We start from the raw sequence: 13,203 nt of genomic DNA on the forward strand, positions 1-13,203 counted from the left end.
AGATTACAATTTCCTCTCAGAGATGTACAGCTCAGAAACAGACCCTTCAATCCAATCCATCCATGCCGACCAGATATCCCAACCCAATCTAGTCCCACCTGTCAGCACCCGGCCCATATCCCTCCAAACCCTTCCTATTCATATACCCATCCAGATGCCAAACGTTGCAATTGTACTAGCCTCCACAACTTATGGCAGTTCATTCTATACATGTACCACCCTCAGAATGAAAAAGTAGCCCCTTAGGTGTCTTTTATATCTTTCCCCTCTCACCCTAAACCTATGCCCTCTAGTTCTGGATTCCCTCAGCCCTGGAAGAGATTTTATCTATTTATCTTATCCATGCCCCTCATGATTTTGTAAACCTCTATAAGGTCACCCCTCTGCCTCTGAAGTTTAATCAAGAGGCATAGCTCAATAAACATATAATCAAGAAAGAACCCACTCAATGCAGACTTATTTTAAGACACACTTCTAAATCCACTTATCTGTTTCTGTGCTGTGACCTCCCCAAACAGGTTCCTGCAAGATTAGTTGTGAATTTCACTTTTTTAATTTTCCCAGACACACTCCAATGTCCAGTGGTATGAATACAACAGCAAAGGCAGTAACTGCTAATTCTGTCAGTTAGCAATGTTTCTTTCTCTCTCTTCCTGGCACTGACCTCACCAAGTGTTTCCTTTGTCTGTTCTTCTCACTTTTAAAAGTGCTGCTGTTTTGACTTTGTTTTCCCAAAGTTCCAAAACAATACAACAGCATATAAAACAGTAATTGCTGCTCCTGGAATTTGAGGAAATAACCTCCAACATCCAAAATACCTCCAAAGGAGCAGCTGTTACAGCCAGAAGTTTTTCCCGTCCTCCATCTTGGATTACCAGTTAATTCGATGATGCCCTCCAGCGCATCTCCACTTCCTGCGCTTCTGCCCTTGAACCCCACCCCTCCAACCGCAACAAAGACAGAACCCCCCCCCCCCCCCCCCAGTCCTCACCTTACACCCCTTCACCTCCATATACATCCCATCATTCTCCTCCACCATGTCCGCTACCTATAAACGGACCACACCCCAATCAGTGTTCCAGAGAGACCATTCCCTCTGCAACTCGCTCATCAGATACACACCCCACCAGCCTACACACCATGCAGAGATTAGAACAAACCGTCTTTCCCACAATCCAGCCCAAGCTTTGGGTCTGCTATGTGGATGATGACACCTTTGTCATCTCAAAACACAGCAAATTAGAAGAAATCCACAAACAACATGCTTACTGCATAGACTCCCCTTCCTAGATGTTACAGTAGAACAAAAAGCCAATGGAGAGCTGCAGACCAGCATCCACAGTAAAACGATACACGTTAGATACTCAATTACAGGAGCAATCACTCCAACACCCACAAACGGAGCTGCATCAGGACATTATTTAAACAAGCCACAACACACACACACCACCCAGAAACTATGGAAATCCAAAGAAAAAACATCTATACAACATATTTAAGAACAGATATCCAATAAGCACCATCTTCTGATTCTTAAACAGCAGACCTAAAGAAGGACACACAACACACCTAGAGAGTCTATCCACACTTCCATATATTAAAGACATCTCTGAGGTGACAACTAGATCACTCCATTCCCGAAGGTTTGTGGGCTACCATAATGCCTATCACCACATTGAAACAACTCCTGTACCAACAGAAATGAATGTTGTATACAAAACACCCTGCAAGGACTGAAACCAACATTACATCGGACAGATGGGCAGGAAACTAGCCACCAAATGACCAACTATCATTAGTATCCTTAAACACAGACAAAGAAGGACACCAGTTCGGCTGAGACAATACATCCATACTGGGACAGGCTAAACAAAGACACACACGGGAATTCCTAGAGGCCTGGCATTCAAATCTGAATTCCATTAACAAACACTGATTTGAACCCCATTTACCAATCTCTCAAAAGCAGAACCAGAAGCGATATCACCACCACAACAGACCAAGACAGAAAAATAGCAAGTTGGACAGAACACCAGCGCTTCACCGGAGGCTCACTGGTGAGGTTACCTAGCATGGTAACAAAACGTCTGAGAACAAGTCTACCAGCTCGGTGAACAAACTTACAAACCGAACCACAATCTGAGCCTCAAACGTTTATCACAAAAGAATGTTGTTGTGGTTCTGTTTGCCGAGCTGGGAATTTGTATTGCAGACATTTCATCCCGTCTAGGTGACATCCTCAGTGCTTGGGAGTCGTTTCGTGGCTAGCCATACACGCAGATGACAAGCAACATGAATTCGACTGGGACAACACTACTTTTATAGGACAAGCCAAACAGAGAACAGCCAGGGAATTCCTAGAGGCATGGCACTCATCCACAGATTCAATCAATAAGCACATCGACCTGGACCCATTATACCGACCACTGCAGCGGACAGCTGGAACTGACAACCGGAAGCGGCAGATTCAAACCACTACAAATGCCAGAGGAAAGATCACAGAAGCGCTTCACAGGAGGCTCCCAAGCACTGAGGATGTCACCTAGACAGGGGACAAAACATCTGCAACAAATTCCCAGCTCGGTGAACAGAACCACCGCAACGAGCACCCGAGCTACAAATCTTCTCACAGACTTTGATCACAAAGGAATGTTTGGGGCCAACAGGAAGCCAATTGTTTGGAGTAGCTTTTAACAATGGAAAGGTACAAGTTCAATTGTATTCATTACATAGGAAGAAGTCACGAGTTTTACTAACTCATGCGTAACTAACGATTCAAACATCAATGGAATAGCTAAATGACAAATCGCATTTAATTATTCCATTGCTAAAAGACAGGGTTCCCAAAGAATATTCTGTATTGTGGAGGCCAACAATAATAAAAGGGAATGAAATCAAAATACAAAGCATTGAAGACACTCAGTAGGTGAATGCACAACTGGTAGGTAGAGTTTAAATTTCAAATCCTTGCTTCTTCATTGGGAGCCAAATATCAGAGAAACTAGAATATGGCAGAAAATGAGGTTTAAAGCAATAATGACCAAGGAGGTGGGGGAAATAAGTAGATAGGAAAGCAAAAGGGTAGGGGAGTGCAGGAACAGTTGGAAAACCAGAAAGCTGTGAGGAAGTGATTAACAGGAGAGAGTTTTCAGCTTATCTATCTTGTTTTTGTAAGCCTCATGTATCAAAAAATAAATTGGAACATTCGGACAGCTACGTTAAAATGCACGCAAGCAACTAGAGGTTGTCATTCGGTTCTTAGTGACTGTGATGCTCTCGTGAAGCAATCCAGTTGCAGCAGGTAATCAGGAGCCTAATGAAATGTTAGCTCTTAAGTCATGGAAGTTGGAGTCTAAAATAGTAGGGAAGTCTCACTGGAGCTGTACAAGGTGCTGCTGAGACCACATCTGGACTCGAGAGAGCAGTTTTGATCCCATTACTTAAGGAAAGATATTGCTTTAGAGGCAGTTCAGAGAAGGCTCACTAGGATGATCCCTGGTATGGCAGGAATGTCTTTATCAGACAAGGTTGAACAGGTTGGGTCTCTACTAATTGGAAAATTATTCACACAAATTTTTTTTAAGCTTACAGGTTTTTGCATTTGGTTGATGATAGCAAAACTGGCACTGATATAAAAACCATATATTATGAAGACTTCTGTCACGTTTTACTGGGCAAGTGATTAAATTGAAATCCTGTGAAATGCAAACCATATAGTATCAATTCAAGTGTTAAAATTTCACAGATCAAACAGACAAAAAGTTCAAAAGGTATGTCAATTCTTTTATTCAAAATTTGAACAGCAACAGGCACATATCAAAATATGAATATGGCATCTCTACCAACAACTTGGTAATGTCCCTAAGCTTAATATTGAAGCCGTCACGTCTCAAAGATGGCTGTTGCAACAAATTGTAAACAAAATTCTTTTAAACAGTCCTGAAATACAAGTTAACTAAAAAAAAAGAGAAAAGCACCAAGTTTGTTTCACTGGAAAATGCCAAACCTAAGATACAGTTTTGCTTTACTGTACATAATCAACAACTACTTAAAACATTGTAAAATACAAAATGGAATGTTTGAAGTTTAAAATAACATCCGTAATTTTATCCTACAAAGGGTTCATCTTTTCACATCAAACGAGGCCCACAGGGGAGTAACAATTCACTCGCAAAAAGATTGAGGAACAATGCACTTTCCAAAATAAAAACAGATTTGGTCACTTAGCTTTGTGCATAGTTTTAAGGCATCTATAGCAATGTTAAGAATTTTTCTTCAATCTGGCTACACAGATGTCACATTTTGAAGAAATCTAAATGGTGAAAGTGGTATTTGTTCGCATATATTTATTCTTAGGTACCACGATCACACGCTCCAGAAACACAGGCAAAAATCCTGAGCTGATCCTTGTAACAGTTTACTGCCACTATCACTAAGTGCAGTTCATGCATGAAAACCACACGTTGGCTTCACCCACTAATCTGTTTTTCTATTTCTTCAAATCTCCCCCCCAAAAAAGGCAAAGGCCAGCAGCACTCTTTTTCCAGATTTGCTGAAGTAAAGCTGGTTGTGGTCAGAGATGAAGGCTGGATTCACAGTGCACTAAAGGAACACCATGGCAGAAGAGAGGCTTCCATGGGAACGTAAATGGCATCACATAAAATCGAGCTGCAGCATTTATTTTGTTCTATCTTCTTACCAAATAGCATTTCTGAATTTTGTGGCTCCTTTTCCACTATGCTTCAAGGCAAGAACCAGAACCAAAAAGTATCAAAAATACAGCATTGTAAACAAATCTCTGAGGCAGAAAAGGACTGGCTTCTTTGCATGCATTCAGTCACTCAAAAATGGTGGGAAGAGAGCAAAAGCTCTTCTTTGTACCAACATCAGAAGATTTTCACTAAGTTCATATTTTAGCCATCTAAATAAAAAGAAACCACAGAAAACCCCAAGTGCAGAAATTCTAAATATCAGTCTGTTTTACAAATATTTAAAATAACCGTTGATAAATGGCACTTTCCGGGACGCTGTCACCCTCCATTCTTCACTCCCTTCAGTTTGGCCACCACTGTAGTTTACGTGCTCAATATCTCACAAAAGCCAACTGAGGTATTTGTGTATTGCTTTATGTTCAGGCCTAGCAAGGGGCAAAGAAGCAATATGATGCTTTGAAAAAAGCATGGAATTACATTAGCATTGGCACGGATACACATGCAACTGTGACAGTCAGAGCCTGCAAATGTATCTCAGTTCTTCCCCCTCCCCCCCCAACCAAAAGCATCATCACATTTGCATTCCACTGAAGAGGCAGAAAAGTAATTGTCCGCTTCACGGAACCAGTTAGGTGGGTGGGATAAAATAATTCGTGGCTTTCCTGAGGTAATAATTCAGTCCATTTCTGCTCAAATAAAATCAGTATCATCTCCACCTTGGGACTGTTCCTGCAGTAATCCTTTCCAGCTAGCATTATTCAAGCTAAGGTGTCCAAGCATGGTCTGTGACAGTGTTGTGTTGGAGAATCGAGACCATTCCACAAAAAGAGGTTTCGCTACGTAAGTGATGAAACCTAGTGTACAAAATACAATTATAATTAACCACAGTAATATATTTTAAACAGACATGTTCACAGAATCCCTACAATGTGGAGGCAGGCCATTCAGCCCATTGAGTCCACACCAATCCTCCCACCCACACCAAGTCCCCTACTCTATTCCTGTAATCCTGCATGGTTAAGCCATTTAATCTGCATCCCCATGGACACTACGGGCAATTTCCCATGGCCAATCCACCCAACCTGCGCATCTTTGGACCGTGGGAGGAAACGGGAGCACCCAGAGGAAACCCACGGAGATTTGCTAACTCCACACAGACAGTCGAGTGTGCAATCGAACCCAGATCTCTGGTGCTGAGGGTAACAGTGCTAACCATTGAGCCATTCTTGTGGAGGTTTTATATAATGGGAATCAGCATCCAGCATTATTTTCTCTGAAGTAATGAAAATCAATGCCATAAGCAAGGAATTTGACATTTACTTCAACAAAGTCCTATTGCTGAGTTACTCTTCAGAGTGTCGGTGTGGACTTGTTGGGCCAATCCAATCTAATGATTTTAGAAAACATTTTCAACTACACTTCTGACACATACATTATCTATGTAAAACAAAAATCAGGTTGTTACAGTAATACTGATACTATTGTTAGAACCCTCACTGATTATTCATTAGTTTTAGTTTAATCTTTTATCAATTTTCGTTTGGAGCTGTTAATGGAACACGGAGATGAACATCACCTTTGAAAAGTGGGCAGCAGCTTATGTTAAAAACAGAAGCCAGAATAAGCAAGCTGCTTTTTGTTAACGAGGTTAGACCTGGAGGTTAACTGAAGGTTGGATCTCGATCAAAATATTCTAGATGCTTTGTCATGAGGGAAGAGCATTGTGTTTAAACAGAGAGCAGAAGTTGGCTATTAATGAGGTCAATATCTGGCAACTGGTTCCAGCAAGTCTGGAAGAGACCTAATGCTCAACCAGGTGGCCAATATTGAATGGTGAACAGAGAGTGGTCAGAGTTTGAATGGATTTTCAGACCGTTTTCTATGGCCACAATTTCCCATTATCTTGGCTAAATGTGAGGATGGGAGTCTTTAGAAACGAGAGCCTCACCAGTCCTCGCCAGCAAGAAAGTGAGGCAAGTCAAGTGTGAAATTGGTGAGTGGGCAAGCTTTTTGGCCAATCAGGTACCATGACAGAATGTCCAATCCCCATCTGACACTGTCAGCTAATATGAAGCTGACAGTTACAGCATGTAGCAGCAACCAGCAAAGGGCCACAGCAGTTTAAAAAGGCCATTGAAAGGGATATGGTAAAATCAATAAGAAGAGGTTTTACCTTACATAAAGGGAAAGCAGCTGGTCAGCAGCAATGTAGGCACACTGAAGCCTGGAAGTGGGGATGTTAGCATTAACTGGGTAAATGATAAACAGGCTGAATAATTACTTTGCCTCAGTATTTACAGTAGAAAAGGTGGATAGCTTGTTGAAAGTTAAAGGAAACTAATAGTGAATCGGAGGCAGGGACTGAATAAAATTAAGTAAAACTTTGAAATTAACAGAACCAAAGAACGACATACGTCCAAGGACATGACGTTCCCATCTGAGGGGGTTAAAGGAAGGAGGGGAGCATATTGTAGATGCTTTATCTCAAATCTTTCAGGGGGTTGGCTAGTTCAGTTCGACGGATGACTGGTTTACAATGCAGAATTATGTCAGCAATGTGGGTTCAACCTCCTGCACCAGCTGAGGCTTCTATGAAGATTCCTCCTTTTCAACCTCACCACTCACATCTCTCTCTAATGAGCAATCAGTCCTATGGTCCTCTGGGATATGGCAACATAAGTTTTATAATCTTTCAGAGTTCCCTAGATACAGGAGGCATCCCTCTAAATTGGAAAATTACATCACTCCACTTCTTAAGAAGGGTTAAAAAGGAAGTGAGAGACTTACACACCAATTATCAAGCATGGGGTAAGTGAACACCATAAAAGTTTCCAGTTAATCAGAGACAGCCAGCATGGATGCCTGTCAAACCTCACTGAAATTTCTGAAGTGATGACCAAGGTAGTGGACAGGGGAATGTCTATGATTGTTGTTTATATGGGCTTCAGGAAGGCATTTAAGAAAGTCCCACGAAAGAGACTATTAACTAGCAAACGGAACTGTCGGCAAATTATTGACATGGTTGGGAATTGGTTGACCTGTGTTTGGGCCTCAGTTATTCACATTATTTGTTAATGACTTTCACTGGAATGTCAGAGGCTGGAGTGGAAGGTGTGGACCCGGGGTTTCTGTTCTTTTTGCGGTTGGAGGGGTGGGGTTGGGTGGAGGTGCAGGAAGTGGATGAGATGCACTGAAAGGCATTATTGATATGTGGGAGGGGAAATTGAGGTCTTTGAAGGAGACCATCTGGTGTGTTCCTGTGGTGGAATTGGTCCGCCTGGGAGCAGAAGCAGCAGAGGCGGAGATCTACACCACCAACCTCCAAATACATTACAACATCCTCTGCCATTTCCGACACCGACAAGCAGAGCCCACCACCAGAGATATATTTCCCTCCTCTCCCCTATCTGGTTTCCATAAAGACCATTCCCTCCGTGACTCTCTTGTCAGGTCCAAGTCCCACCCAACAACCCACCCTCCACTTCTGACACCTATTCCTGCCACTACAGGAATTACAAAACCTGCGCTCACACTTCCCCCCCCCTTACCTCCGCCCAAGGCCCCAAAGGAGCCTTCCACATCCATCAGAGTTTTACCTGCACTTCCACACACATCATTTATTGTATTTCTTGCTCTCGATGCAGTCTCCTCTACACTGGGTAGACGGGATGCCTACTCACAAAGCGCTTCACAGAACATCTCCGGGACACCCACACCAACCAACCCCACTGCCCCATGGCCAAACACTTAAACTCCCCTCCCACTCCGCCAAGGACATGCAGGTTCTCGGCCTCCTCCATCTCCAAACCCTCACCACCCGATGCCTGGAGGAAGAATATCTCATCTTCAGCCCTGGGACCATCCAAACACACTGGATCAATATGGATTTCACCAGTTTCCTAATTTCCACCTTACCCCAGATCCAACCTTCCAATTTGGCACTGCCCTCATGACCTGTCCTACCTGTCCATCTTCCTTCCTATTTATCTGCTCCACCCCCCCCCCCGACCCATCACCATTACCTCACCTTCGTCTACCTACCGCACTCTTAGCTACCTTCCCCCTCTCCCATTTATCTCTCCACCCCTGAGGTTCCCAGCTTCATTCCTGAAGTCTCTTGCCCAAAACGTCAATTCTCCTGCTCCTTGGATACTGCCTTGTCCAGCAGCCCACGCTCGACTCTGATCTCTGGCATCTGTAGTCCTCACTTTTTCCTAGAGTAAGATTAGGGCCAATCAAAGATTACAGTGGGAAGTTGTGCATGGAGTCCGAGGAGATAGGGCAAGCGCTAACCGAGTATTTTTCGTCAGTATTCACACAGGAAAAAGACAATGTCGTCAAGGAGAATACGGAGATACAGGTTACTAGACTAGACTAGACAGGATTGAGGTGCATAAGGAGATGGTGTCAGCAATTTTTAAAAGTGTGAAAATACAAAAGTCCCAAGGGCAGGATGGGATTTTCCCTAGGATTCTCTGGGATGCCAGGGAAGAGACTGCACAGCCTTTGGGTTTTGAACTTTATGCTGTCATTGTCTACAGGAATCATGCCAGAAAACCGGAGGATGGCAAACGTTGTCCTCTTGTTCAAAGGGAGTAGAGACAAGCTTGGTAATTATAGACTAGTGAGCCTTATTTTGGTTGCGGGAAAAGTGTTAGAAAAGATTGAGATAGGATTTATAATCATCCATAGAGGAATACGTTGATTAGGGATAGTCAACATGGTTTTGTGAAGGGTAGGTCGTCCCTCACAAACCTTAGAGTACTTTGAGAAGGTGACCAACAGGTAAATGAGGGTAAAGCAGTTGATGTGGTGTATATGGATTTCAGTAAGGCATTTGACAAGGTTCCCCACGGTAGAGTATTGCACAAAATGCAGAGGCATGGGATTGAGGGTAAATTAATGGTTTGGATCAGAAATTGGTTAGCTGAAAGACAGAGGGTGATGGTTGATGGGAAATGTTAATCTTTGAGTTCAGTTACTAGTGGCGTACCGTAAGGATCTGTTTTCGGTGGGGGCCACTGCTGTTTGTCATTTTTATAAACGACCTGGATGAAGGCATAGAAGGAAGAGTTTGTAAATTTACAGGTGACACTAAGGTCAGTACAGTTGTGAATAGTGCTGAAGGATGTTGCAGGTTACAGAGTGACATAGATAAGCTGCAGAGCTGAGCTGAAAAGTAGCAAGTGGAGTTTAATGCGGAAAAGTGTGAGGTCATTCGCTTTGGAAGGAGCAACAGAAATAATGAGTACTGGGCTAATGGTAAGATTCTTGGTAGGGTAGGTGAGCAGAGATCCCGGTGTCCATGTACATAGATCTCTGAAAATTGCCACCCAGGTTGATAGGGTTAAAGAGGCATACGGTGTTAGTTTTTAATCGGTAGAAGGATTGGGTTTCAGAGCCATGAGGTCATGTTGCAGCTGTACAAAACTCTGGTGCGGCCCCACTTGAAGTAATGCAAACAGTTCTGGTCACCACATTATAGGAAGGATGTGGAAGCTTTGGAAAGGGTTCAGAGGAAATTTACTAGGATGTTGTCTGGTGTGAAGGGAACGTCTTAGGATGAAAGGCTGAAGGACTTGAGGCTGTTTCGTTAGAGAGGAGGAAGTTGAGAGGTGACTTCATTGAGACATAAAAGATAATCAGAGGGTTAGACATTTTGGACAGGGAGAGCCTCGGAAGGCGATGGCTAACATGAGGGGACATAGCTTTAAATTGAAGGGTGATAGATATAGGACAGATATCAGAGGTAGTTTCTTTACTCAGAGAGCAGTAGAGGCGTGGAACGGCCTACCTGCAACAGTAGTAGACTTGCCAACTTTACAGGCATTTAAATGGTCATTGGATAAACATATGGATGAAAATGGAATAGTGTAGGTTAGATGGGCTTCAGATTGGTTTCATAGGTCGGCGCCATAATGAGGGTCGTAATGTTCTATGACTTTGGTCATGATATAGAACATCACCTTTCCAAATTTACTGATGACAAAATTAGGCAGCATTGCAAACAGAATCGATGATAGCAGAAAATTACACAGGGATATTGATAAACAGGTGAATGGGCAAAGCTGAGGCAGATGGAGTATGTGAGCTCACCCATTTTGGAATGAAGATAAATTGCTAATGATACCTGGACTTTAGGGGTTAAGTTTTAGAAAGAATATACAAATTAGGCTTGTTTTCTCTAGAATCTAGATGGTTAATGGGTGATCTAATTGAAGTCGTCAAGATATTAAATATGAAAAGATAAGTTAGCTAGCTATTTCCATTGGCTGGAGATTCTAGAACCAGGGGTCATAGTTTGAGAATTAGGGCCAGACTTCAGGAGAGATGTTTAGAAGCATTTTGACAGACAGTGCTGGATGTTGGGAACTCTTTTTCACAAATGGCAGTGGATGCTGGATCAGTTGTTAATTTTAAATCTGAGATAAACTTTTATTAAGGTATTAAGGGAGATGGGCAGGTAAATGGAGTTAGGCCACAGGTCAGCCATGATTCCCAATGAATGGTGGAACAGGTTTGAGGGACTGAGCGACTTACTCCTTTTTCTATATCACAGAGAAGGTCTAGGCTGTCTCACTTGCTGGGAATGGATGGGATTTGGCGGATGGCAGGTAAGGCCCTTAAGTGGTTGTTAATTGTATCTTTGAGTATCTTAATTGGTGGGGAGGTCAAGAAGGCTGACCACAGCCTACTTGCCCAGAAATGATTTGCGAGTTGGCAGGAAGCAAAACGATACAAAGAAACACCACCAGCTGCAAGTTCCTCTTCAAGACACAAACCATCTTGCATTGGAAATATAATCACCATTTCTACAATCTCACTGGGTCAAATCTTGGGACTCCCTCATTAATGGTATTGTGGGTCTACCTACACCAAAAAGCGGGTTAAGGCAGTGAATCACGTCCACTTTCTCAAGGGCAACTTGGGACAGGCAACAAATGCTGGCCAATCAGAGATGCCTATATCCTGAGAGTGAATAAATTTCCCTGGTACCAGCCTGCCCTTCCCCACAATCAACAGAAGTGAAAATCCCATCCAATGTAACCGCTGGAAAATGATTAATCGAAAATAGAAAATTATGAACAATTCATTCCCATTTCGGTTATTCTATTCGCTCTGATTAGTCCTTCCCCCTTTAAGTATAAGTTCAAAATTCAAAACACCATTTGGTTACTTTGAAACTGCTGAGCATAACATTTATTTTTGTGATAAGACAAGACTGTCCCAACATTTTAATTGATTTTCAGGCAGTCAGGATACCCTAACTGCTGGTTGACTTCTTGGCCACTACATTAGTAACATGACCATGTCCAAGTAGGTGCAGAAGTTAGATCTGACAAAAGTCAACTACTTTTGTTATGGACCAGGCCAGACCCACTCAAAATATTTTAAGGAAGCCCAGAAGCTAACTTTTCTCGTTGCTTTAAGCAGATGGAAGGTGAATATTCCTGGAGCAATGCAGCTGGTCAAACCAATTAATCAGTTTTAAACAAAATAGAATTTATTTACACACAAACAAAAGAAAACTGAATTTAGAATAGCATAACTATTTGAAAACCCAATCAACACAAAAAACGCAACTGAACAGCTGTTCTGATTTCCTGCAGCATCCTATAAAACATCCCTTGGCAAAAAGGTAAATTCTAACATGTTCTTACAGGAGAGAGATGTGAGACAGACACAGAGATACAGAGAGAGACAGACAGGCAGACACAGACACACACACAAGGGATCAGCATGGACCTGTTTCTTCGGGTCCCCAGTGAAAATTAACCCAAAACTAGAAAAAACTGAACTAGGAGAACTGGCCACTTCCCTTTCATTGCACAAGTGTTTTTTAAAAAATCCTGAAAGCCTTTTCTGTTGGTAATTTAGGCAGCATCTGTTAGCCATTATTAAAGTAGCCAGTTCAGATACTTCAGCTTCTCTGCCTTTATGACACTCTCGAAAATAAAGAAGGATAGAATAACCTTGTAAAAGGAGCAGCATCGTCACACTATTATTTTATTGACACTTATATCACTCACCTATTTGAATATTGGCTACAGTTTCTGTATGGCGGTCACACAACTGACTTATATCTAGTTTATGCTTCCTTTCAATATCCCCTAAAAAGAAAAAGAACTTAAATGCATATCCACTGATGATATTAAAAATTCCAAACATTACCCTATTTTTTAATGCATTACTCTACCAAAGTGAACATTCTACATTTTTGTTACTCATATTGGTTTTACACAAGAATGAAGCACTTGACAAATTATACAAAAGCCAATAAATCTTGCGTGCAATATGCATTTTTTTCTGAATTGCTTTATCTTATAATGTTGAAGTTCATTAAAAAATAAACAAACTGACTTTTTTCTGTTTATAATCTTTTCTTAAAAAAAAATCACACACAAGTTTAGCAGACACTGTACATTGGTGCAAGTTTTGCTAAGTCTGTTCACACAAAGATCAGCAATTTAAAGCACAAGGTAAGTTAGCA

The 13,203-nt window shown here is 42.0% G+C and overlaps 1 protein-coding gene across 5 annotated transcripts in view; it reads right to left on the bottom strand.

The window, feature by feature from the left end:
* Positions 1–3,770: 3,770 nt before the first annotated feature.
* pde7a (phosphodiesterase 7A) overlaps positions 3,771–13,203 on the bottom strand; it is a 138,816-nt gene continuing 129,383 nt past the window's right edge. For all 5 annotated transcript variants that reach the window (XM_043689281.2, XM_087985936.1, XM_043689280.2 and 2 more), the window contains 2 exons: positions 12,743–12,823; positions 3,771–5,566 (listed from right to left, as the gene is read on the bottom strand). In XM_043689281.2, coding sequence (XP_043545216.1) covers positions 5,403–5,566; positions 12,743–12,823 — 245 coding nt within the window. In that variant the 3' untranslated portion in view covers positions 3,771–5,402. The remainder of the gene's footprint in view (positions 5,567–12,742; positions 12,824–13,203) is intronic.

Source organism: Chiloscyllium plagiosum, unplaced genomic scaffold, assembly GCF_037043375.1.
Source record: "Chiloscyllium plagiosum isolate Xiang-an unplaced genomic scaffold, Cpla_swu_hap1 HiC_scaffold_4, whole genome shotgun sequence".
Lineage (NCBI taxonomy): Eukaryota > Metazoa > Chordata > Chondrichthyes > Orectolobiformes > Hemiscylliidae > Chiloscyllium > Chiloscyllium plagiosum.